Source organism: Pelodiscus sinensis, chromosome 3 (assembly GCF_052426305.1).
Source record: "Pelodiscus sinensis isolate ZL-2025 chromosome 3, ASM5242630v1, whole genome shotgun sequence".
In the NCBI taxonomy this organism is placed as follows: Eukaryota; Metazoa; Chordata; order Testudines; family Trionychidae; genus Pelodiscus; species Pelodiscus sinensis.
In genome coordinates this window covers 46,381,014-46,404,180 of record NC_143054.1, presented here as the reverse complement: position 1 = coordinate 46,404,180, position 23,167 = coordinate 46,381,014, and the positions used below count along the sequence as shown (strand labels likewise).

Here is a 23,167-nt window from a genome sequence, read left to right as displayed (position 1 = left end):
TCTCTAATGCAGACCAGGTAGAAAGGGAAGCCCCTAGGCTAGGGATTTGGCAGGTTTCACTCTTCCTCTGGCATTTAGTGAGGTTTCACCTGCCTCATTCAGATGACCTCACTCCAGGAACCAAATACCCAGCTGCCTTTCACGTGGGCTAAGCCTACACTGCAGGCTTCTTGCGCAAGAACTGTTTTGCGGAAGAGTTCTTGCGCAAAAAGTCTTCCCCAAGAGCGCGTCTACACTGACATGTGCTTTTGCGCAAGAGATATGCTTTTGTGCAAGAGCATCCATGGCAGTGTGGCTGCTCTCTTATGCAAGAAAGCTCTTATGGCCATTTTAACTATAGGGGCTTCTTGTGCAAGAATTTCATGTTGCCTGTCTACATTGCCCTCTTGTGGAAGAGCTCTTGTGCAAGAGGGCTTATTCCTCATGCGGAGAGGAATAACTCTTCTGGAAGAAGCCCTGTTTTACAACGCTATACTGTAAATTTACTTGTGCAAGAACGCACGTGCATGCAGACGGCAGGCATGTTCTTGCACAAGAAGCTGCCAGTGTGGACAAAGCCCTGAAGTTCAGGGTTGGTTGTACTTTAATCCCAAACTGAAGTTCTCACCAGTTCTTGTTTATGTAACAGGCTGGAGCCATACCCTGGCAGGGTTGCCAGATGGTTTCAACAAAAACACTGGTCATGCTTGGCATTCCATCACAATCTGCATTACATCTTATTTAGAAAACACCAGATATTTATATTTTCTCAATTTGTTTCCCAAACAGAAAGCTCAAATACTGGCAACCCTAGCTCCTGGGGCCAAACACCCAGGTTCAGCTCAGGGGCTGACACCCCCTCACGCCCCTTTCCACAGCGAGGGAGGCCCCGGGTCCCTGCCCCACCATCCTCCCTGCATAGTTGCTACCCGGCCGCCACCGGGTGCAGCCGCGGGAGGAGGCGGGCCACAGGCGGGGACCGCTCCGTGCCTAGCCCGCGGCCCTGACGGCGTTTCCGGGTGCGGGAGCCGGGATGTGCGTCCGGGTTGGGCTGGCTTCGCTGCGCCGCTTCCTCCCGCCTCCCGGTCGGAGCCGCAGCCTCTCAGCCTACAGCGGCCCCCGCGTCCCGCGACCAGCGCCCCGAGCGGGTCCGTGAGCCACCGGGCCGGGGCCGGGAGACCGGCTTTGGGGGAGCGGGGTGGGGTGCCGGGTTTGGCAGAGGGGAGGGGCGGGGTGCTGGGCTTAGGGAACGGGGTGAGGGCGGGGCGATGCTGGGGCGAGCAGAGCCCACCGGGTTTGGGGGAGAGGGTGGGTGGGGGACCGGGTGCAGGGTTTAGGGAGCAGGGCGGGGTACCGGGATGCGGGGTTTACGGAGCGCTGCCTTTAGGGGAGCGGGTAAAGTGCCAGGGAGCGGGGTGCTGGGCTTAGAGGGGCGGGGTGTTGGGTTTAGGGGAGCGGGTGGAGTGCTGGGTTTAGGGAGCAGTGTGCTGGGTTTCGGGGAGCGGCCGGGGTTCTGGGTTTAGGGGAGCAGCCGGGGTGCTGGGTTTAGGGAGCAGTGTGCTGGGTTTCGGGGAGTGGCCGGGGTTCTGGGTTTAGGGGAGTGGGCGGGGTGCTGGGTTTAGGGAGCAGTGTGCTGGGTTTCGGGGAGTGGCCGGGGTGCTGGGTTTAGGGGAGCAGCCGGGGTGCTGGGGTTAGGGAGCAGTGTGCTGGGTTTCGGGGAGCGGCCGGGGTGCTGGGTTTAGGGAGCAGTGTGCTGGGTTTAGGGGAGTGGGCGGGGTGCTGGGTTTAGGGAGCAGTGTGCTGGGTTTCGGGGAGTGGCCGGGGTGCTGGGTTTAGGGGAGCAGCCGGGGTGCTGGGGTTAGGGAGCAGTGTGCTGGGTTTCGGGGAGCGGCCGGGGTGCTGGGTTTAGGGAGCAGTGTGCTGGGTTTAGGGGAGTGGGCGGGGTGCTGGGTTTAGGGAGCAGTGTGCTGGGTTTCAGGGAGTGTCCGGGGTGCTGGGTTTAGAGAGCAGTGTGCTGGGTTTAGGGGAGCAGCTGGGGTGCTGGGTTTAGGGAGCAGTGTGCTGGGTTTAGGGGAGCGGGCGGGGTGCTGGGTTTAGGGGAGCGGGCGGGGTGCTGGGTTTCGGGGAGCGGGTGGAGTGCTGGGTTTAGGGAGCAGTGTGCTGGGTTTCAGGGAGTGTCCGGGGTGCTGGGTTTAGGGAGCAGTGTGCTGGGTTTAGGGGAGCAGCTGGGGTGCTGGGTTTAGGGAGCAGTGTGCTGGGTTTCGGGGAGCGTCCGGGGTGCTGGGTTTAGGGAGCAGTGTGCTGGGTTTAGTGAGCGGGGTGAGGTACCGGGGTGACGCTCTAATATGCGGTGTCGGGGATGGGATAGGAAGATGCAGAGGGGCGCGCACGGCTGGGTTACTTTTGAGCGGAGGCTGTTGCTGCCTCCCTGCGGTCTCGTGTCACCCCAATCTGGGAGGTGACTACAGGTGGTGGACGCCACGGGGACACACTGGGCGAGGGTGCTGCCTGCAGTGATATTTAGGTAGCGGAGGCTTCCTTGCCCTGGAGTCAGTAGGGAAGGAAAGCGGCTTGTGGCTAAATGCCTTGATTTACCGAGGGAAGGGAAACAAAGCAAGTGAGTGTGGAAATGCTGTGAGACAACAGCATAGGAAGGAGGGGTTAAGGAGGCAACATGTATGTGATGGACTGGCATCATCCTGTTCCCATAAAACCAGTATTGCTGCAATAGTAAAGGGGTAGGATTGATCACAGTTGTGCTTGGGACCGGCCTAAGCATCCTTTATAAAGTTAATAGTAGAATTATTTGGTCTGTCATGTTTTTGTTTCTGCAGTTGACAGTTTTCCCAGATAAATGCCTTTCTGTATAGACGACAAGTAATCCTGTGGCACCTTAGAGACTAACAGATATATAGTATCGTGAGCTTTATGGGCAAAATCCACTTTGTCAGGTGAAATGATCTTGAGTGGAGAAAAACAAGGGGGACCCTCTTCTCTTCCTTCTTATTCTAAGGGTTCCCCTCTTTTCTCCACTCATGACCATCTCATCTGAAGAAGTGGGTTTTGCCTATGAAAGCTCATGATACTATATATTTACTCTGTAAGGTGCCACTTTACTCTGTAAAGTTACAGACTAACATGACTACCCCCCTGAGATTTGTCTTTAGCGTATAAGCAATGGGCGAAAATGGCAAGACAGCTTCATATGTTTTCAATTCACTTGGAATTTTAGCTATTCTTTGTGATATTCCCAGAAAATGTATATATGGGTCATAACCATACTTGCTACAATAAGGTAGTAACCAAAATTGAGGTATTTGCATAATGGAAAGGTATGGTTCCATTTACACAATCTGCTGAGACCAAAAGATCTTTTTTTCTGTAAACTCTTTTAGGGGGTTGTTGGCTTGGAGCCTACCAAGGAGAAATTCTGTCAATAGGATACCAAAATTCAGTTAAGTTACTAACTGTAAAAACAAAAGACAACAAAAACTCATATACTTGCTTTGGTATATTTTCGATGCATATTTCTGCCTTTTTACGTAGACTGGGTTGTGTTTGCCAAATAGCAAAGATTTGTAAAGTTGCTGAAGACATAGTAACTCCAGTTTCACAAGCAGCTTGGATACATAGTGACATAACTTGTTTTCAGAGTTTACATAAAGTACACGTTAGAATAGAAATTGCTAAACTTGTATAATCTTTTGTAAAAACTGTGTGCTTTCAGCATTGCGCTGTGTAGTTGTCAGTACTGCTATGTGCTATTTATATCACGGTATTGCCTAGAAACCCAAACAGAGATAGAAGCCTGTTATACTGGGCCCTGCATAAACACAGTTAAACAACCATCTCTGCCCTTAACAGTTCAATCTAAATGATCAAGATGGACAAAGGTAGTATTTTTATCCATGTTGTACAGGTGGAGAATTGAGGCACAGAGACAATGACTTTCAAAAATCACACAAGAACTCTGTGGCAGAGCTGGAAATTGAAACCAGATATTGAGAGTCCAGCCCATTGCCTATCTACAAGACCTTTTTCTACTCACAGTATTTTATTAACATAATGTTTACTTCAGTTACAGATTTGGGATATAAAATTCATGCTCCTGAAATAACTAGAGCTTCGCAGCTGTAAAGATGTTGGAGGAGGACATGGAAGTAGCCATCAAGGTGGTGGTGGTAGGAAATGGAGCAGTGGGGAAGTCCAGTATGATTCAGCGATACTGCAAAGGAATTTTTACAAAAGACTACAAAAAAACTATTGGAGTAGATTTCCTGGAGAGACAAATTCAGTAGGTATCCAGCAGATGTCATGTTACTTCTGCCTTCATTTATTTTATTTATTTATTTAAAGTGTGTTGTGACTAACAGGCATATGTAGATTTGGAAGTCAAACTGTCTCACAGACTAAAGGCTGGTGGGTTTGTTTGTTTTTTACATCTTGTTCGGAGAGATAAAGGAAAGCATCTGTACAGCAATTGAATCACTCAATTGTCCACTCAAGTACAAGATACTTAATTTGAAATAAAATATACAAGGAAACTGAAACTTTCAGACACATTTGATGACTTTTCTTTGAAGGTTGGTGAATGTTGAAAGGCTGGTTTTTATTTGCATTTCTTGTTTTAATAAAAGGAAATATTTGTTAAAGTTATATAATTTGAAATGGCTGTTTTAGACTCTTGCACAGTTGATAGTATAAACAGATGGGGAAGATGTTAAGGTAATAGAAAACTATAAATTCACAGATGACTTTAGTAGGTAAAAATAAATACAAATGTTCAAGGAGCACTGTCCAGTAGCATAGGTTTTCTTTGCATTTTTTTTTCCTTTTTAAGACACAGGATTTACAAAACTCAGTATGAATTTTTTTTTAAATCATAATTTTTGTCTTTGAACCCTTTCTGTACTGTTGGAAATTTGATCTCAACAGCATTGCATTAGACTATGTGAGCCACAGAGAGAATATAACTTGTCTTTTTTTCTCTGTTGAAGAATGAAGTGCAAAAACGCAACAGTATCAATGTTGAAAAAAATATGGCATTTTGAATGAGAAAAAATTAACTATAAAAAAAATGTTTAATACATGTGTGCATTGAGTCTCTGTATTCAGTGGGTTGATGAAACATTTATTTCAGAGTTAATGATGAAGATATCAGACTGATGTTGTGGGACACAGCGGGTCAAGAGGAGTTTGATGCAATAACTAAGGCCTATTATAGAGGTAAACCCACCTATATTTTGCATCTTTGTCTTTATTTAATTTTTATAGGTAACGAGAGTAAATGCAATGCAGTTGACCTAACCAATTTTATTTTTTGAGTAGTACGGATGTTTTATATTGAATAGCAATACAAAAACCAGTTCAATTATCAACACTATTCCTCTTTTTCAAATGGGAGGGATCCTTTTTCAGATTCTTGAACATGTATTCCCCAAGATGCAGTATATCTGACTTTAAGTGCCATTTAATGTGAAATTCCCAGAGCTGCCAATTAAATAGGCTAGTACATAATTAGCCAGTAGGTTAAATGTGAGGGGTGGAGAGAGAAAATTTGGTCAGAACTTTTTTTCATTCATGTAATTAAGAGACCTTCCAACCTGACAACATTTAGCAGAGATTTAAAAAAAAAACTAAATGGGAAAGTAGAAATAATATAGCTTGCTCCTACATTCCACTCTTTAAAAATAAGTCATTCTAAATGTATGGCTTCTAAAGTGGACTTCCAAAAATGCTGGTGAACCATCTCACTAAGGAAAAAATTGAAAGTCATTGGTATAGACACTTGTTTGATTCAGTAGCTATCTTTCTGCGCTGTGCTGCTACGTGGCTGCTGATATCAATGTCATATGATAGCTTTCCATCTAATTAAGGTGCATCAAAATGGATGATGATCTGCCTTGTAAGGTGTGAGTGAAGAGTAAATTAATCTAAATCTACCTTTATTGTAATTTTCATTTGGTGATCAGCTCTGTACTCTCTTCTTTCTTAGGATCATGTAACACATATTGCATACCTTACAGAAAAATCCTAAGGATCTGTACTTAGTTTTTATTCTTGCCAACTCTTTTTGACATTGATAGGAGATTGTCAGAGTAAGGACTAGGTCTAGCCTTTAGCAGTTTTCAGTAAACCCTGATGCCAAATTAAACTTTGAGCAATAATTCTTAAGCTAACTTAAAGAAAAAAATCACATTATTTTAGGATCTTTCCCTGCACATATTCTCCTCTAAAAAACCTGTTGCTGCAAGTTACCTCTGTGCTGTAGCATTCAGAAGGAAATGGAATAGGGGGTCTCTTGAGAGTCTGATCTGAATGTGGGATACCTTAAAATACATGTTTAACCACAGTAACTGTGTAAAACTGTGCATAAGGAGGTGCCTGCCCTGTAGTAGCTTTAAGGGTCTCTGAAGCTTAGAAATAAGTGAATGGGTAAGAAGGGCAAATTCAATTCATTGTTGACAAATACAAAGTAATGCGCATCGAAGGAATAATTTGATCTGTACATACACTTTTCTGAGTCTAAATGATTTGTATCAGCATAGGAAAAAGACCTGGACATTACTGTGGACACCTCAATGAAGAGTGCTACACAATAGGTAGCTATCAAAAAAGCAAACGATGTTGTAAGCATAAGGAATAGGATAGGGAATAACATGGGAAATAATACAGTGCCATTATGTATCTTAATGGTATGGCCTTACCTCGTATACCGTGTACAGTTTTTGTCACTCCATAGGAAAAAAGATATAGCAGAAATAGAGGGTTATTGACCATGGAAAAATCATCAGGTAATTAGATTGAAAAATTTGGATGCGTTCACCATAGTGAGAAAATGAATAAGAGGGGGACCTGAGAAAAGTATGCACGATAACGAATGGTTTAGAAAAACTAGATGGAGAACTTCTACTTCCTCTCATACAACAACAAAGGGATTTTCAATTAAACTGAAACTTGGAAAATTCACATTGATTAAAGGAAATATTTTTCCACAATGTCCATTGAGTATCTCATGGCAAAGACACCTTTGAGGCCAAGTAAGACTCACAAAAATACACATGAACCTCCATACTCGGGGAGTCCCTAATCTAGGAAAACTAGTGGTATGGACACAGGAGGAAGCAGTTCTGCACGCTGCTGCTTTCTCTCCACCACCCCTACCCCCCTCTCCAGGGGGAACAGCAATGCAAGGATGTGCTTCCCCTCAGGCTTTTCCCCGCCACTCCTATTGTGCCTGAGAGTGGTGGGGAGAGAGGAGCCACTGGGAGTGGGGTGCTAGGTAAAACGCCGCAGATCCCACAGCATCCTGGCACATTGTTTAATCCAGCATATCCTGTTTCCCAGGGTTGCCAGATTAAAGAGGTTCAAGTGTGATAATTTATGGGGGCATTAAGTATCCAGTATTATTATAGTAATTACTTAACAGAAGTTTTGAAAGCAATATAAATAATAAATTTTCCCTATGTGTTCAAGTGCTACTGGAAGTGGTTTGCTTGCTCATGACTTTGGGCAACTGGATAATCAAAAGACCATTGACTCAAATTTTCAGCAATGATTGTCAGCCACCTTATAAGTAATGTATTTACTAGCCCATCGATAATCCATTGGCACTGCCATCACAATAGCAAAAGAGTTGTCACTGTGTATAAATGTTGTAAAATCATGAGGCAAATGTGCATGAATTAGAAATTAACTTTTTAAAAGATTTTTGGGAAAATTATTCATTCATTCGGAGAAGACTGAGAGGGGCCACAATAACAGTTTTCAAGTATCTAAAAGAGTGTTACAAGGAGGAGGGAGAAAAATTGTTCTCGTTGGCCTCTGGGGATAAGACAAGAAGCAATGGGCTTAAATTGCAGCAAGGGAGGTTTAAGTTGGACATTAGGAAAAACTTCCTAACTGTCAGGGTGGCTAAACACTGGAATAAATTGCCTAGGGAGGTTGTAGAATCTCTGTCACTGGAGATATAAGAACAGGTTGGATAGACATCTATCAGGGATGATCTAGACGGAGCTTAGTCCTGCCGTGTGGGCAGGGGACTGGACTCAATGACCTCTTGAGATCCCTTCCTGTTATAGGATTTTATGTTTATAAAACAGAACAGAACCCTGAAAATTTTAAACTTTTCAGGCAAAAAAACCTCCAAAACACTACATTCGTTCAGCATTATTTCACCTAAATGTAACACATACAATCTAAAAAATAGATGGCATACAGTACTTACAATATGAAGTATCTTTAAAGATATTAAATATTATCCAGGTATTTATTTGGCCTTTAATGTAGTATTTTTGTAGTCTCTCATATTAGTAAAAGTGAGCGATAGTAGACCTCAGTTCCCCTCCCCATCTTTCTCTGCTGGAGTAGCTTAAAAAATAGAACAATCATAGCTATCTTGAAAAACAACATTAATAACCAAAATAAGCTGGCAGTCTATTAATCTTACTTCATGGCTCCCTAACCATAATTTTGACACAAAACAGTAATATAACGCCGCCCTTCTGAAATAAAATGAAAAACCACTATATCCCAAATAACTTTATATAAGTTTGTCTTTATTTTTCTCTTTTAATTGATAATTGTCTTTGTTCTTAGGAGCCCAGGCTTGTGTCCTTGTATTTTCTACCACTGACAGGGACTCTTTTGAAACCATCCCCACCTGGAAAGAGAAAGTAGTGGCTGAAGTGGGAGACATCCCCACAGTGCTTGTACAGAATAAGATTGACCTCCTGGATGATTCTTGTATAAAGAAGTAAGTATTTCATCATATTGTCTTTGAAATCAGATAATTTGTTGCAATCTTATTTTTCAAAATCTGTGGGAGTTGATGGTGAAGACTTAATAATTGCATGTTTTCTAAGTTCCCAAACCTAGGGCTTAATTCTGCAACCACACTCGGATAATTCCACAAACCTCATTGGTGCTGCTCCGATGAGTAAAGTTATTCATGCACAAATATGTCTGCCAGACTGGGAACTTAATGCTCACTTTATTTTCTTGGTTTTTTTCTTTTGTTTTATGAGCACCTTAAAAATGAGCAAGGAACCATATAAATAGGTTGGGCCACAATGATAAATTACTCCATTTTGTACTCTGGGAACTGTAAAATATGCATTTTCTGTAGCTGAGATTTTACAACAGTTGTTAAACTCAGTTGTAGCCTAACCAGGTTATAAATTTGATTAGTAAATGCACATAGTGGCCAAACTATGTTAAACTGATTTTTAAAACATACCTTTGTATGTTTGCTTTTGTTTGATCTTGTTTAAATTGTTTTTTCATATACTTATGTTTTCTCAAAATACCATATTTCAGAAATTTACAGCCCATTAACATCCACAAACTCAGCCACTGTCAGGTTCCTCTTTGCTGTGCTCTCCTCCATAGACTGAGTTATCAGTTCATTATGTTCCATTCTGTCCCTCACCATGGAATCAAACTCAGAAATTACAACTCCTTCCCCCCAGCATCCACTTCCTCTGCTCCTGTTGGTGTCTGTGGAGAAAGTTGGATGACAATTCTGAATACTTCTTCTATTGTCTCCCCTCCTTTGGCTCTGTTATATTCCTGGTCTAGCTAAATTACTTCTCCCTCTCATTGTTTCCTACACTGATTGTCCTCACTGCCTGTTCTTACTCTTTGATATCCTCCTAAACCTCAACTTTTCTTTCACCCACACAGTACATTACTGATTTTAAAAAAGAAAATAAGATGAAATGTGGCTTCCTCTTTAATCCATGTCACCAGCACTGAGGTTTTTCATCTCTTTTACTTCTGTAAACCTTCTTCCTTATCTCTTCCAACTCCATGACATCCCTTGTCCCATTTTTATGCTTCTTAAAATTTCACTCCGTTTTCCCTTCATAATAAAAGCATACTATGGTCTCCCACTTGCTTACACAAACCAAAAGCCCCTCATCCCTTTCCAGCTATTGCCCTATCTTCTGCCTTTCTTCTCTAAACTTATTGAATTGCAGCATGTGAAACCTTGCCCAAGTTAAGGATGTAAAGACGTGGGTAATTGACTAATCATGTAGTCAGTCAATAAGGGGCCCTGCTGTGGCGCTGCAGTTTAAATATAGGAGGAGCCTAGGTATGCAGGCAGCCCAGCTCCTACTACATTTAAACTGCAGAGCTTCAGTGGGGGTAGGTCTAGAACCCGGTGAGAGCCGGGACTGAGCAATCCCGGCTTGCACCAGATCCTGGTCCGTTCTTGTCTCTGAATTTTAAGTGTAGTAATAGCCAGGTGGCTCTTACTACATTTAAAATGCAGAGACAAGCAGCCTGGAACCCAGCATGGGCCAGGACTAAGCACTTCCAGCTCATGCCAGGTCCTGGATCGCTGCACCCTTGCCTCCCACCCCGCACTGTAGAAAGGGTGCAGTGGGACCTGCTTTTAAGCACCAACTCCTGCGTTCCCCCTACTCGCTGCCTCTGATGTAGAGGCAGCAAGATGCAAAGCTTCTATCCCTAGCCCCAGGTTTATTTACGTCAGCTCTTAGGTTCCTTCTAGTCTGGTTCTCTCCCTCCCCCCCACTTCAGTAAGACTATCTTTAGGATCTTCTTTGTCTCTTTGTCCATACTATTAACATTTTAATTCAAGCCCTCCTAATCTGCTGTCTTGATTAGTTACAATCTCCTTCTCTTTGGCTATCATAACACCCATCTGGCTATCTCCAGGGAGGTTTTTTTTAAAACATAATCAGACATGGAAATATCTACTCTTAATTGAAAAGGAATGCTCTGGCAAACATTTCATTGTGAAATTGGACAGGTTATAAAGTCATTAGAGAGCACCTACCTGCTCAGATGATCTTCTGACTAAATTAATTCAAAAGAATTTTGTCTACAATATTGACAAAGAATGGCATAATATACAAATCAGTATTTACAAGTTTGTTTCTGTTGCACAGTGAAGAGGCAGAAGCCCTGGCAAAAAAGTTAAAGTTAAGATTTTACCGAGCATCAGTGAAAGAGGACCTAAATGTAACTGAAGGTAAGAGATAGGGCAAATATAAAATTCTGTCCTGTCCTCTGTCATGTAGCATTTCACATCTATGTATCCTGGAAAGTAACCTACTGGCTTTCTAATGTTTTTGGCCACTTATGTCCTGGCACTACATTGTAGTCATAATAGTGGATAAATGTTATATTTGTCACTTTCTGTAGTTATGTAACATTTTCTTTACTAGTATTTCTCTTCTGTTTTTCTTCCACACAAAGGGTAAAAGTAAAATTTTCAAAAGTGCGTAAGTAATATAGGTATCTAAATCCTATTGGCTTTCAATGTGAATTAGGCTCTTCGAAAATTTTACTGATAAGGATTAAGCACTTATGAATTCCAAATTATTTAACAGTGTACAGTTGAACATAATTACTATAAAACTTTAAGCATTGGATGCAGCTGTCTGTCAGTAATGTCATACCAACTTATATCATACTGCTATTTTTATGCATAACTTCAGTTTCATAATAGTAATATACAGGGGAGCTGACAGCCACGCTGGCCCATAGGCAGGGCACCTCCATGCTCCTGGAAGGGGAAATGCCTCGGACGTAAGGGGCGGGGCTGAGGGCAGCCAGCCCTCAGTGCCACTCAGACCATGACCCGCCACCTTGCCCTCAACACTGCCTGGAACATGTTGCATGGGGGCTCTGTCAGGAATTTAAAGGGCCTGGAGCCCCAGGCACTGCCACTGCTGCAGTGATATCAGTGGCGGCCGGGAGCCTTTTGAGTTGCTGAACCCCTAAGTTACTCCTTCTGGGCCTGGTAATCAATGCCTTTCTGGAGTGGTTCTTGCATTTATTGGGCATTCTGTTTATACTTATTTGATCTCATATCTTGTAGCCCCAGACAATACTTAGAAGGGCATTACCTATTTCTCTTCTTTACTTAGATTTTCACTTAGATGTTCATCCTGGAAAACAAATTTGCAAGGGAAGAACACATTGCAGGACTGGGGTCTGTAGTATCAAACCAGGTGCTTATAATTCAGCTTTCTTTCCTAAATGAATCTATAATAGTAAGTTGAGCTGATATATTCTCAAGATGAAGCCTTAGAGAGAGGTCCATGAGGAAATCCCTATCTTAAATTTTCACACTCTAAATACTTTTTTTATATTTCAGTTTTTAAATATTTGGCTGAAAAATATCTTCAAAGGCTCAAACAACAAACAGCTGAAGATCCAGAAGCAGTACATACAAGCAGTAATAAAATTGGTAAGTATGCCATAATAAACTGCAGCAAGACAGTTTTCTGCTGGCAAAGCCTACTGTTCTTACAAATGCCTAGACTTTAATAAGGCATTTGATACGCTCTCGCATGATATTCTTATCAATAAACTAGGCAAATACAACTTAGATGAGGTTACTATAAGGTGGGTGCATAACTGGCTGGATAACCGTACTCAGAGAGTAGTTATACCTTTCCAGCAGGATTGAGAACCATTAATAACAAGTGGGGTTCTGCAAGGGGTCTGTTTTGAGACCGGGTCTGTTCAATATCTTCATCAACGATTTAGATATTGGCTTAGAAAGTACGCTTATTAAGTTTGCAGATGATACCAAGCTGGGAGGGGTTGCAACTGCTTTGGAGGATAGGGTCATAATTCAAAATGACATGGACAACCTGGATAAATGATCTGAGGTAAACAGGATGAAGTGTAATAAGGACAAATGCAAAGTACAGTAAAACTCCATTGGTCCGGCATCCAATGCTCCAGCACTCCTGATGGTCTGGCACCATCAGGAACCCGGAAGTGCTCCGGGCAGCCGAACAATTGGAGCTGCTTTGCGCCCGGCTTTCCCGATTCAGCCGCTGCTGAAACTGACCAGCAGCTGAATCAGGGAAGCTAGGGGCAGAGCATCTGGGGCGCTGCCGGGTTGGTCCAGTAGTGCTGCCCCTTGGGGCTGTGGGACCAACCCGGCAGCACCCGAGCTGCTCTTGGGGATGCTGATTCTGGTCAGCCGCTGGTTAGTTTCAGCAGCAGCTGAATCGGGGACCCCTGGGGCAGAGCAGCTGGGGTGCTTCAGGGTTGGTCCCGTAGCGCCCGTCCCTCGGCGCTGCAGGACCAACCCGGCAACACCCCAGCTGCTCTGTCCCAGGCATCCCCAATTCAGCCACTGCTGAAACTGACCAGCAGCTGAATCGGGGACACCTGGGGCAGAGCCGGACTATCGGAAGGGGGGGCTATGAGGGGTCTGGGGTAGCATCCCTCCCATCCCACCCCAGACTCCTCATAGCCCCCCCTTGCGATAGTCGGGCATATTTGATAATCTGGCACCCCCTGGGTCCTAAAGGTGCCATATTATCGGAAGTTTACTGTACTACACTTAGGAAGGAACCAATCTGTTTTACACATACAGAATGGGAAGTGACTGTCTAGGAAGGAGTACTGCAGAAAGGGATCTAGGGGTCATAGTTGACCACAAGCTAAATATGAGTCAACAGTGTGACACTTGCAAAAAAAAGCAAACATGATTCTGGGATGCATTAACAGGAGTGTTGTGAGCAAGACATGAGAGGTCATTCTGCGCTGATTAGCCCTTAATTGGAGTATTGTGTCCAGTTCTGGACACCGCATTTCAAGAAAGATGTGGAGAAATTGGAGAAGGTCCAGAAAAGAGCAATAAGAAGGATTAAAGGTCTAGAGAACATGACCTATGAAGGAAGACTGAAAGAACTGGGCTTGTTTAGCTTGGAAAGGAGAAGACTGAGAAGGAACATGATAGTGGTTTTCAGGTATCTAAAAGGGTCTTTCAAGGAGGAGGGAGAAAAATTATTCTCCTTGGCCTCTGACGATAGGACAAGAAGCATTTGGGCTTAAATTGCAGCATGAGAGTTTTAGGTTGGACATTAGGAAAACTTCCTAAGTGTCCGGGTGGTTAAACACTGGACTAAATTACCTAGGGAGGTTGTGGAATCTCCATCTCTGGGGATATTTAAGAGCAGGTTAATAGACATCAATCAGGGATGGTTTAGACAGTGCTTGGTCCTGCCTAGAGGGCAGGGGACTGGACTTGACCTCTCAAGGTTCCTTCTAGTTCTAGTATTCTGTGATTAATTACCTAAGTACCTCAACCATTGGAGTCCGTGGGAGTTGATGCAGACTCCTAATTGACTCCTTTTTTTCTGCCTTCCTGTGTTGTCTATTATCATTTTGTGAACTAGTCAAACTAATATATCAACATTGTTGGCTAGTGTTTGGCAACAACTCTTTTTATTCAATTCTTGGGAAAAAAATTGTAAAGAACTTGAGAATGGATGTTTTCCTGTCACTTACCTTTTTATATAATTAGTATTAGTGCTAGTCATGCTGAAACAGATATACAAGAGACTCACTGTCAAGAGATCTGGCATTTAATGAAAGGAGTTTTGTAAACTTTGCCTTTTGTAAGGAAACCTTGAACTTTAGTTCTTTAAAGCATTTTTTAGTCGACTGATTTTTTTTCTCCTTAAAGCAGTCTTCTTTTATATTACCCTTTTCCTCTCCTTTATCCCAACAAAGTTACTAATTTAAAAGCCCTGTCATGTTTGTTTATTCTATTACTCAACTTAGCATAACTTTGTTGCCATGGGATTAGCATCTGAGTAAGTATGCTACTGTCTAGTTCATTAAGCATACATATAGTGCTTGTTTTAAACCTCACAGTGGCATGTATTTAACTCCAGCTGGCTCTAGTTCAGAAACATAGCTTATTGAACTCTAGCTGCAAGTGACCACAAGAATGAATAAATTGCTTAGGAATTAAAGAGTTTGTGGTTGAGATGTATTATTATGCATTAGTAAATTCTTTATCTTAAGAGTCAGTATATAAAAGGTATGAAAAGATACACAGAAATAACTTTTTTTTCCTTTAAATTATATAGGTGTTTTTAATACAGCTGGTGGAAGTCATTCAGGCCACAATTCTAGCACACTTAATGGTGGAGAAGTCATCAATCTTAGACCAAACAAACAGAGGACCAAGAAAAACAGAAGTCCTTTTAGCAGTTGCAACATACCATAGAACCACTCTTGGAAGGAAAAAGAATGACAGTTATCTGGATCAAGTTGTGCAATTAAATAAGGAATACAGCCAGCTGTATTTTACCATGCTCTAGCAAACCTTGCACCTACAGGATCCTTAATAGATGGTGGATTTAAATAATATTGCCGTTGCAATGTTTATTTTGTATGTAGAGTGAGACCCCTGGTGGCAAAAAAAAAAAAACATTGTTGCCCTTGTGCGTTTTTTTTTTAATTGGATGAGCTTTTCCTGTTTGAAGGAATGATGTACAAAGCTGTTAATAGGTTGGGCTGAATTATTGAGCTAAGCATATTAAAAATGTAAGCACAGTGCTTACAAGTATTATCAATACGTTATAATATGACTCATAGTGAAGTAGCTACCTTCCGATTAAATTTACCAGCAAATTTGATAGAAGAATGCTACTTAACCAGGAATCTGAAAAGTGTAATGAGCAGGAAAAGACAGACATCACAATTGTCAGATTACACTAATACATATTCTGGCAATTTTATTGGTGCAATATGTTTGTATATTATATGAATGTTAAGTAAGCTGTGCATATATATATTTGGTACATTTAGGCCATACAAGAGAATACAGTATCTGATTAAAATAGTACCCTTAAAATTATTTTCACTTTTTAAAATTTTGCATTTCAAATTAGGCTTTCCGAAAGAATTCTGTTCATATTAATTAACTCACTATACTTTGGGCCTTAATCTTAAATTTGAGAAGAGGTGTGCCAAAAACATTTTTTCCTTTTTATCTTGCACTACAGATATTTTTGCAAACTTTGTGTTGGTCATAAAGGGTAAATAGGTATATTTTTTTCTAATACTATCAGTCACTTAAAAGAAACACATAACATTTTAATTGTATTTCTGTCCAAAAATATATTGTTCACATCTAATATAGCATGAACTAGAAAAAAGTATGCTGGATTTGCAGAGTGAGGTGTCAGCAACAAAATGTCATAAGTTCTATAGAGAAATAGGTGTTAGTTGTATTCTGGCAGATCCAATAAATTAAGCTGAAGACTAAATCACACATTCAACTAATGAGACCCTCTTTAATGCTGTCTCATATTCAGAGTTATTGTATAATTAGATTTTTTTAATCAGCAGCATATCAGATCAGTTTTCAGATGTGACTTAGAGCTTGTCTGTAGGGCACAATAATGCACATTAGAGGGGTATGATTTCTAAAGCACTCCATGTTGCATCTCAGTCACTCATATTCCTGTTGGCATGAACTAAAAGTTTCCTAGTGCACATTAACATAGACATGTAGTAGACAACTTTTAGTTCATGCCAGCAAGGTTTTCATGCACTGGTTAGTGTACAATACACTGGTGCATTTTGGAAATGACACCACTCCAGTATGCATTGCCATGCTATGTAGACATTTAGACATCTAGGTCTAACTGAAAGTCAGTAGAACTTAGGCTTCTAAATCATTAAGGTGCTTTTGAAAAATTTACCCAGCACGCATTTTAAAAATATCCATTTTGGTTTTGTATGATGTTATATAATTTTAATTTTCTATAACAAAGCTCTGCCAGCAACAAATGCAAAAACATTATTTTAAGATATTCAGAAATGTAATAGTTTTTAAAATGGATGTATTAGAGTGCAAATTACATGACTTGGAGCTGTAAGTATTCAGTATATATTGCTACACAGTTCCTATTAACTGATTTTCATTATACATTAATATGTTAGTTTAATAGTTATAGTTTCAGTTTAGTTTTTCATCATTTTTCTACTTATTTTATTTCCCAATCCCATGGGAGAATGTCTTGTCAAGTAAACATATAATGCAGTAAGTCTGTACTCTTGTTTGTACTTTGTATGTGTTAGAGGAGGGTTTTACTTTTCATTAATTCATACAATAAACATAACTTGTTAATTTCTGAGACCTTGAGTATGAAAACTGAAATGCACTCTTGGTCCACTAGTCTCACATGTGGATAAATTGTGTGCGTGGTAATACTTACAGTGCTTCATTGTATGGTAATATAATATATTTCCCATGAAGTATCTTGTTTCTGTGACAAGCTCTTGTTGCTTCTCCCATTGCTGGCAATGAGATGGGCATCAAGGCACTCAATACCCTCTTCTGTTTTAACAAAAAAGAGAGGTACTTACTGCAGTGTTTCTTACATTCTTTGTTGGATAAAGGCCTTTATTTTTTAAAAGTGCATTTAATCATTGTATGGATTGTATAAATGGGGCCAAAATTTATCTTGACAATTTCTTGAGTAAAACAGCAGGATTTGGTAAGAGAGAGAATCAATCTCATATATAATGTAACATCTAAACATTTCAGGATTTAAGTAGAGTGTATATTTGTGCAGAATTTTGTCAAGCTTTTTTTAATGTTGAAATTTGTATATTAGGCTGGTAGCCTGCCAGCTTTACATTTTTTTTAAAGCATGACTGTCTATAACTTGTATTTTGCCTTATTTAACTTTGTACAAAGTACTGGAGAATAAGAGCCTTGATTACATGTAATTGCTGTACTTCTACAATTAAGTTCTGTCAGTAGAAACTACTTTTTCAGGATTGAAAACTTCGACAAATGCTTCTATACTAGGTTGAAACTTGTCACCAAATATGAGGGAAGTTTAAATTTAATTGCAACGAGATTACTTGCATGCTTAAAGTTAAGCATATGTGTAACTGGTTGCAGTCAGGTAGTAAATAGTGTGGTTATTTTCCTTCCAGTCTCTAAAGTGGCTCTTTTTATGTTTTTTTTTAACTTTGTGGACAGTCAGTTTTCAATATGGAAGGTAGAGATGCAGAATGCAACAAACTGACAATGGAATGATTGTTTACTGGGCTAATGGACAATTAAAAGTATTTTAGTATGCAGATTTGCATCAGCAGATGAGCAAATTGCAGAGTTCCTTGGGTACTTGCTTAACTCCCCAGATGTAGTTTCTAATTTTTGGATGAATAACAGATACTTAAATTGTCAGCATTCATACAGCCCCATATGATTAGTTTTTAGTATAATTTTACTAAAAAAGAAAAAACACATTCATGTGCATTCTCAATTTAAAATATATTGGAGAGGCACATTGTTTACTCTTGGAAACTAAGACATACACTGATGGCATTTTGTTACCAGCCTTGTATGTATGTCAGATGATGATATAGAAAAAGATGTGGTCCTCTGTTAAAAACCTGCAGCTGTGGGTATTTTTATATCCTGTATCATGAACAACTATTCCCATCTTAAATGAAGTGCTGTTCTTCAAGTACATTAAAAACCAGGCTAACTACATTCCAATTGTATATTACAGTTGTGGACTCTACCACAACTAGTTGTGCTGCTATCAATTTATGATGCTGCCATTAAAGTAAATCTTCAGTAATTAGTTATGCGTTAGCTGAGTGAGTGGTTAGTAAACTAATCTGTATACTATAGGAACAATTTTAGAAGCATCTGTTACTATTTCATTGTATCCATTCAATGAATGGGCGTGCTTTGTACAGTGAGGTTTGCCTTTTTAACGATACTTTTCAGCAAGGGATACTATTTGATACGAAGTAGGATGGATATGATTCACTTTCCTCTGGAAATAACAAAGCTCTGAGTTGCAAGTTCAGTCATTTAAAATTTTGTTTTGGTTAATCTAAGTTAACGTTTAAAAATTATAGAATTTACAGCTTCAGAGCTTTCTGATCATTGTTTCCTAAAGGCAAAGCTTATCCTTTCAGTCAAAATGTGCATCACTATATTTTCAAGCTTATTTTCTGGTTTTGTTTTATTACAATTAAACTTTTTTTTCTCCTCTTTGTAATTAGTGATTAGATTATAGTTTATAATATACTATAGTGTTTTTTGTCACTTCAAAAGATTGTATCTTGATAGTAAAGGGAATTGAGCAGTTAAACACATTGTATTGCTCAGAGCTTGTGCCTGAATACAGTGCATAATGCTCAGTGAACATGCACTTTGAACATGTTAATTCATATGTCTGACAGTTTAGTTAATAATATGAGAATTCATAATTTGCACTGGTGAACCTGCTTGTGGGTACTCAAGCTTACAACTACACAATGTTATGTGTGTATTGGATTTCAATGATAATACCAAAAACTGCCCTTAGATTTCTAAACCGCTCTGTAAATTTTTGCTCAATAAATTGAAGAGCAATTATGGTCCAAATAGCTTTTCAAGCTTCATCAAATTGACTTTACTAAATTGCTACAGGGAAAAATCACTTGTACTGATCATTAAATGTGTCTAATAAAATCCGAGGCTTAAAAATTCAAGCTTTAAAGTATTGACAAATGTTATTTATTGTGCTCCCAATATCTAATCAGAATTTGTAAGAAGAATTAAGTGAGTCTTGCAAGAATAATAAATTTAAAACTTCACACACTAACAGAAGGATATGAGGTCTTTCAAACAATTACACTTAAAAGATTAATTCCTCTTTGTGTGATGGGGGAGACTGATCTAAAAGCCAGCTGAACTTTATTTAGGTAATACTAAAAGTAGTCTGTCTCAGGTTACTAGTAGAATTACAGTAATACTGACATGTCTAGTGAGCATTCCTTCTCTCTCATTTGAAATAATTGGCTGCTGGCTAGACTTGGTCAAAATATATTTAAAAAAATTAGTTTGGGCCAAAAGGGATATTGCTCTCATCACTGTAATAGAAATCCCTTGTTACTAATAAGTGACTTATCTAAGTTGCCTATTTCTACAAATATGAATGATTAAAACATTTTAAACTTTTTATCACAATCATGTACCCAAGTAAATGTTACATAGTTATTTTTTTAGAAATTCTTGTCAACATGACCTATAGTTAATACTCAAGTGGAAAAATAAATGTTTCAAAATGAATACTTTGTGTGCTGTTTCTATAAACCCACTGAACATTAATTTTAGCATATTAAATGACACTAGGTGTGTGTCAGCAGCTTGTAAACATTATTTCCTTGACTACTATTTGATTTGCATAGCATGTTGCTGCTTTGGTAGGTAAGTTACATTGTTGAGGCATCAATTTACTAGAAATTGCCTGTGGCTGTTTCCAAGTCTGCATCTCCCTAACACCCCCTTGTGAAGCAATGCACTCCAAAGTCTAGTGTGGAGGAGTCTCATTAATAAGTTGTCCACAATGGAGAAAAAAATAGTTATCACAACCATCTTAAAATGAACAAGTTTAGGAATAAAATCTAATAGAACCGCCTCCTGGCCTTGGCTTTAGATAGAAGTTTTGTGATTAGTCGGAGATAAGACAAGTGGGTCAGTATGATGCACTATACCTGCAAGTTACTGCAGTACTGCGTACTGAAAATACTCCATCAGCCATTCCCAGCCCCTCCACTGAGCTGCATCTCTATGTACTTGAGTTGACTGAAACTTTGAACTAGTGTCCATGGGGGCCTTCTATGACACTAACCAACCATATAGTCCAATCTCAGGAAGCTACAGCTGAAATGACTATGTTGCTACATTTTGATGCAGTCTCTTTAAACACCTCACATACATTTTCTATACATTCAGAAAACCTAGCTGTATAAAGAGCTGGAAGCCTTCAGTGGGTGCCATTGCTGGGCAACAGAAGGGAAACAGGTGCAGGTGCTGTGAACAGTAATACTATGATTGTTTCCATATACTGGGAAGTGTCTTAGCTTAGGGCATCAGTTAAATTCCTGTTTCCCAACAGGAAAATTTGCCACCCATCAAAGGTAGGAGGCTTTACTCACATTTTAATAAGATCCTTTTAAATTGGGTTTAGTTGAGATTAAAAGCTTCCTGCCACATCTGGTTTTCTTTGTTTCCTTCTTGTCCCCATTTGAGTTCTTCATGTTATAGTACAGGAGGAAGTAGGTACAACAGGAGACCAATCCACTCAAACACCTAACCCCGAAGGGGAAAACGCTACCTGCAGGTGAGGGAGGAAGCCACTGAAAGGAAAGAGGCAAGTTGGGTTGCAAAAGTCTCAGGTGCTTTCTGACTAAAAAAGACAAGCTATTTTTTTAAAGGCTACTGGCTTTCAATCAAGGGAAGAAAATGCTTTCCTCAGTTCAGCCCTTCCTAGGACTCAGATGAAAGCAGACAAAGTAATGTTTACAGTATGTACAATATTTAAAAAAATAAAACCAGTGACATTGTTACCTGCTGCTGTTGACATTATTTGCTGTTTTGAAAATGAAAGTGTCTGACATACTTTTTTCCCCAGAGTGAATTCTATAAATTATGAAAGTACTGGGCAATATTATTTTATAGCCCCACTCTAATGTGTGACTGATTTAGAGAACAAGGCTTAATATAGTTACTCCAAGCTATTTGAAATTAAGTGTAGGCCTACTCCAATTGTAACCAAATGTTTCAATCATCTATCTCAAATACTGGTGAGAGAGTACAAAACAGAGACAAAAAAGACTCAATTAAACCAAATAAGAAACCCTGTTGATATACCGGTAACTCAAATACTGTGTTAATCATTTTTGATAAGCAAGAAATCAACAGACTAAAATTGGTATGCTAGGAATTAGGCCTAACTACAGAACAGTTCTGCCTCTCACTCCCTTCTGAGATCTTCAAAGGAAAAAAAATGAGGATCAAATTAGTTAGCTGGGAGACAGGTGCAGTGAAAGGTGTGAGCTTCACTCTCATGGCTGCTACATTCACTAACCCCTGGAATACCAGGATCTACCATGACATCATTAGACCTTTGTCTTAATCCTGAGAAATTCCCTGAGTAGACTGGGCCAGAGCGAGGAAAGGAGATGGCATTGCTATTTCCATCAGCTCTGGCTGAATCCCTGACACCATGTGGGATATAAGACTTCTGCTGTCATGCATATACACCCACCCAGCCAACCCCCATCCTCATGTTTAATTCTTTTTACTCACATTGCTGCCCATTCCAGTCTTTCACTTTTTGCTTTCTCTTTAACAAAATCTGGCTTAGCCAACCAAGACTGCATCTTTTGCCCACGGGTGGGCAATAATTTTCATGGGGGGAGGGGGAAACTGTGAATTTTGGTTTGTGGTCATGGGCCAGCTCCAGGGGCCCCCAGAATGGGCAGGGCTTTAAGCGGAAGGAGTGGGGCTGGGAACTAGCCTCCCCTCAGAGTTGCCTGCCCAGGACACTTTGAATTAAAAAATCTCCCAGTCACATCACTACCACATTGCCTGGCAGCTAACCAGGGTTTCTGCGGCAATTTAAAAGTCTTGCGGCTCTGGCCACTGCCAGAGTAGTATCATGACCGGGAACCGCAAGGCCTTTAAATAGGGTCCTGCTGCCTGAGCCACTCCCTGGAAACTCTGTGGCATCAGCAGCTAGACAGTAAGTGGCCCACAAATGCAGTCTGTGGGCCAAATCAAATTGTTAGGCTGATTGGCTGGGCCGCATCTTGCCCAGCCCTGCTACAAGCCCGCTGGAGAAGCAGGTAAAAGTAATACAGTAAAACTCCAGTGGTCCAGAACTGAGCAGCGGCTGACTTGGGGATGTCTGCGGCAGAGCAGCTGTGGTGCTACCGGGTTGGTCCTGCAGCGCTGAGGGGTGGCACTAGGGGACCAACACAGCAGCACCCCAGCTGCTCTGCCCCAGGCGTCCCCAAGTCAGCCGCTGTGAAACTGACCAGCGGCTGACTCTGGGAAGCCTGGAGCAGAGTACCCCAGCTGCTTTGCCTCGGGCTTCCCGGAGTCAGCTGCTGGTCAGTTTCAGCAGCGGCTGACTTGGGAAAGTCTGGGGTAGAGCAGCTGGGGTGCTACCAGGTTGGTCCCACAGTGCCGAAGGGCGCATCCCCCCCCACTCCACTCCAGACCCCTCATAGCTCCCCCCCCTTCCAATAGTCTGGCATCTTTGATAATCCAGCCCCCCTGGGTCCTAAAAGTGCCGGATTATCAGAAGTTTACTGCACCTTACTCCAATGTTAGTACAGGTTGAACCTCCCTGGTCTGACACCCTCGGGACCTGACTGGTCCCAGATAAGGGATTTTGCCGGAACAGGGAAGGTCATTTTTGGCCCTCTGCCACCAGCTCCCCTGGCCTAGCTGCTGGCCCCGCTGCCCTGCCAAACCACTGGGCAGCCATCACTGCAGTGGTTCCACCGGGCAGACCAGTGCTGGGGCTCCAGGAAGCCATGAACACTGTGCGCTGGGCTCCAAAAGCAGCCCTGTGGGTTGAGCATTGGG

General features: G+C 41.2%; 1 protein-coding gene across 3 annotated transcripts; it reads left to right on the top strand.

Moving 5' to 3' along the window:
* The first annotated feature begins 900 nt into the window (after positions 1-900).
* On the top strand, positions 901-19,858 carry RAB23 (RAB23, member RAS oncogene family). 3 transcript variants are annotated; one of them, XM_075923672.2, is made up of 7 exons: positions 901-1,127; positions 4,064-4,273; positions 5,120-5,205; positions 8,578-8,734; positions 10,896-10,978; positions 12,110-12,202; positions 14,853-19,858. In XM_075923672.2, exons 2-7 carry the CDS (start codon positions 4,119-4,121, stop codon positions 14,990-14,992), a joined length of 714 nt encoding a protein of 237 aa, XP_075779787.1. In that variant the 5' UTR covers positions 901-1,127; positions 4,064-4,118; the 3' UTR covers positions 14,993-19,858. The 3 variants fall into 3 exon arrangements, with proteins under 3 accessions (XP_075779787.1, XP_075779786.1, XP_006111056.1); XM_075923671.2 differs by having other exon boundaries at positions 902-1,127; positions 4,058-4,273; XM_006110994.5 differs by lacking the exon at positions 901-1,127 and adding an exon at positions 2,298-2,596 and having other exon boundaries at positions 4,058-4,273.
* The last annotated feature ends 3,309 nt before the right edge of the window (positions 19,859-23,167 follow it).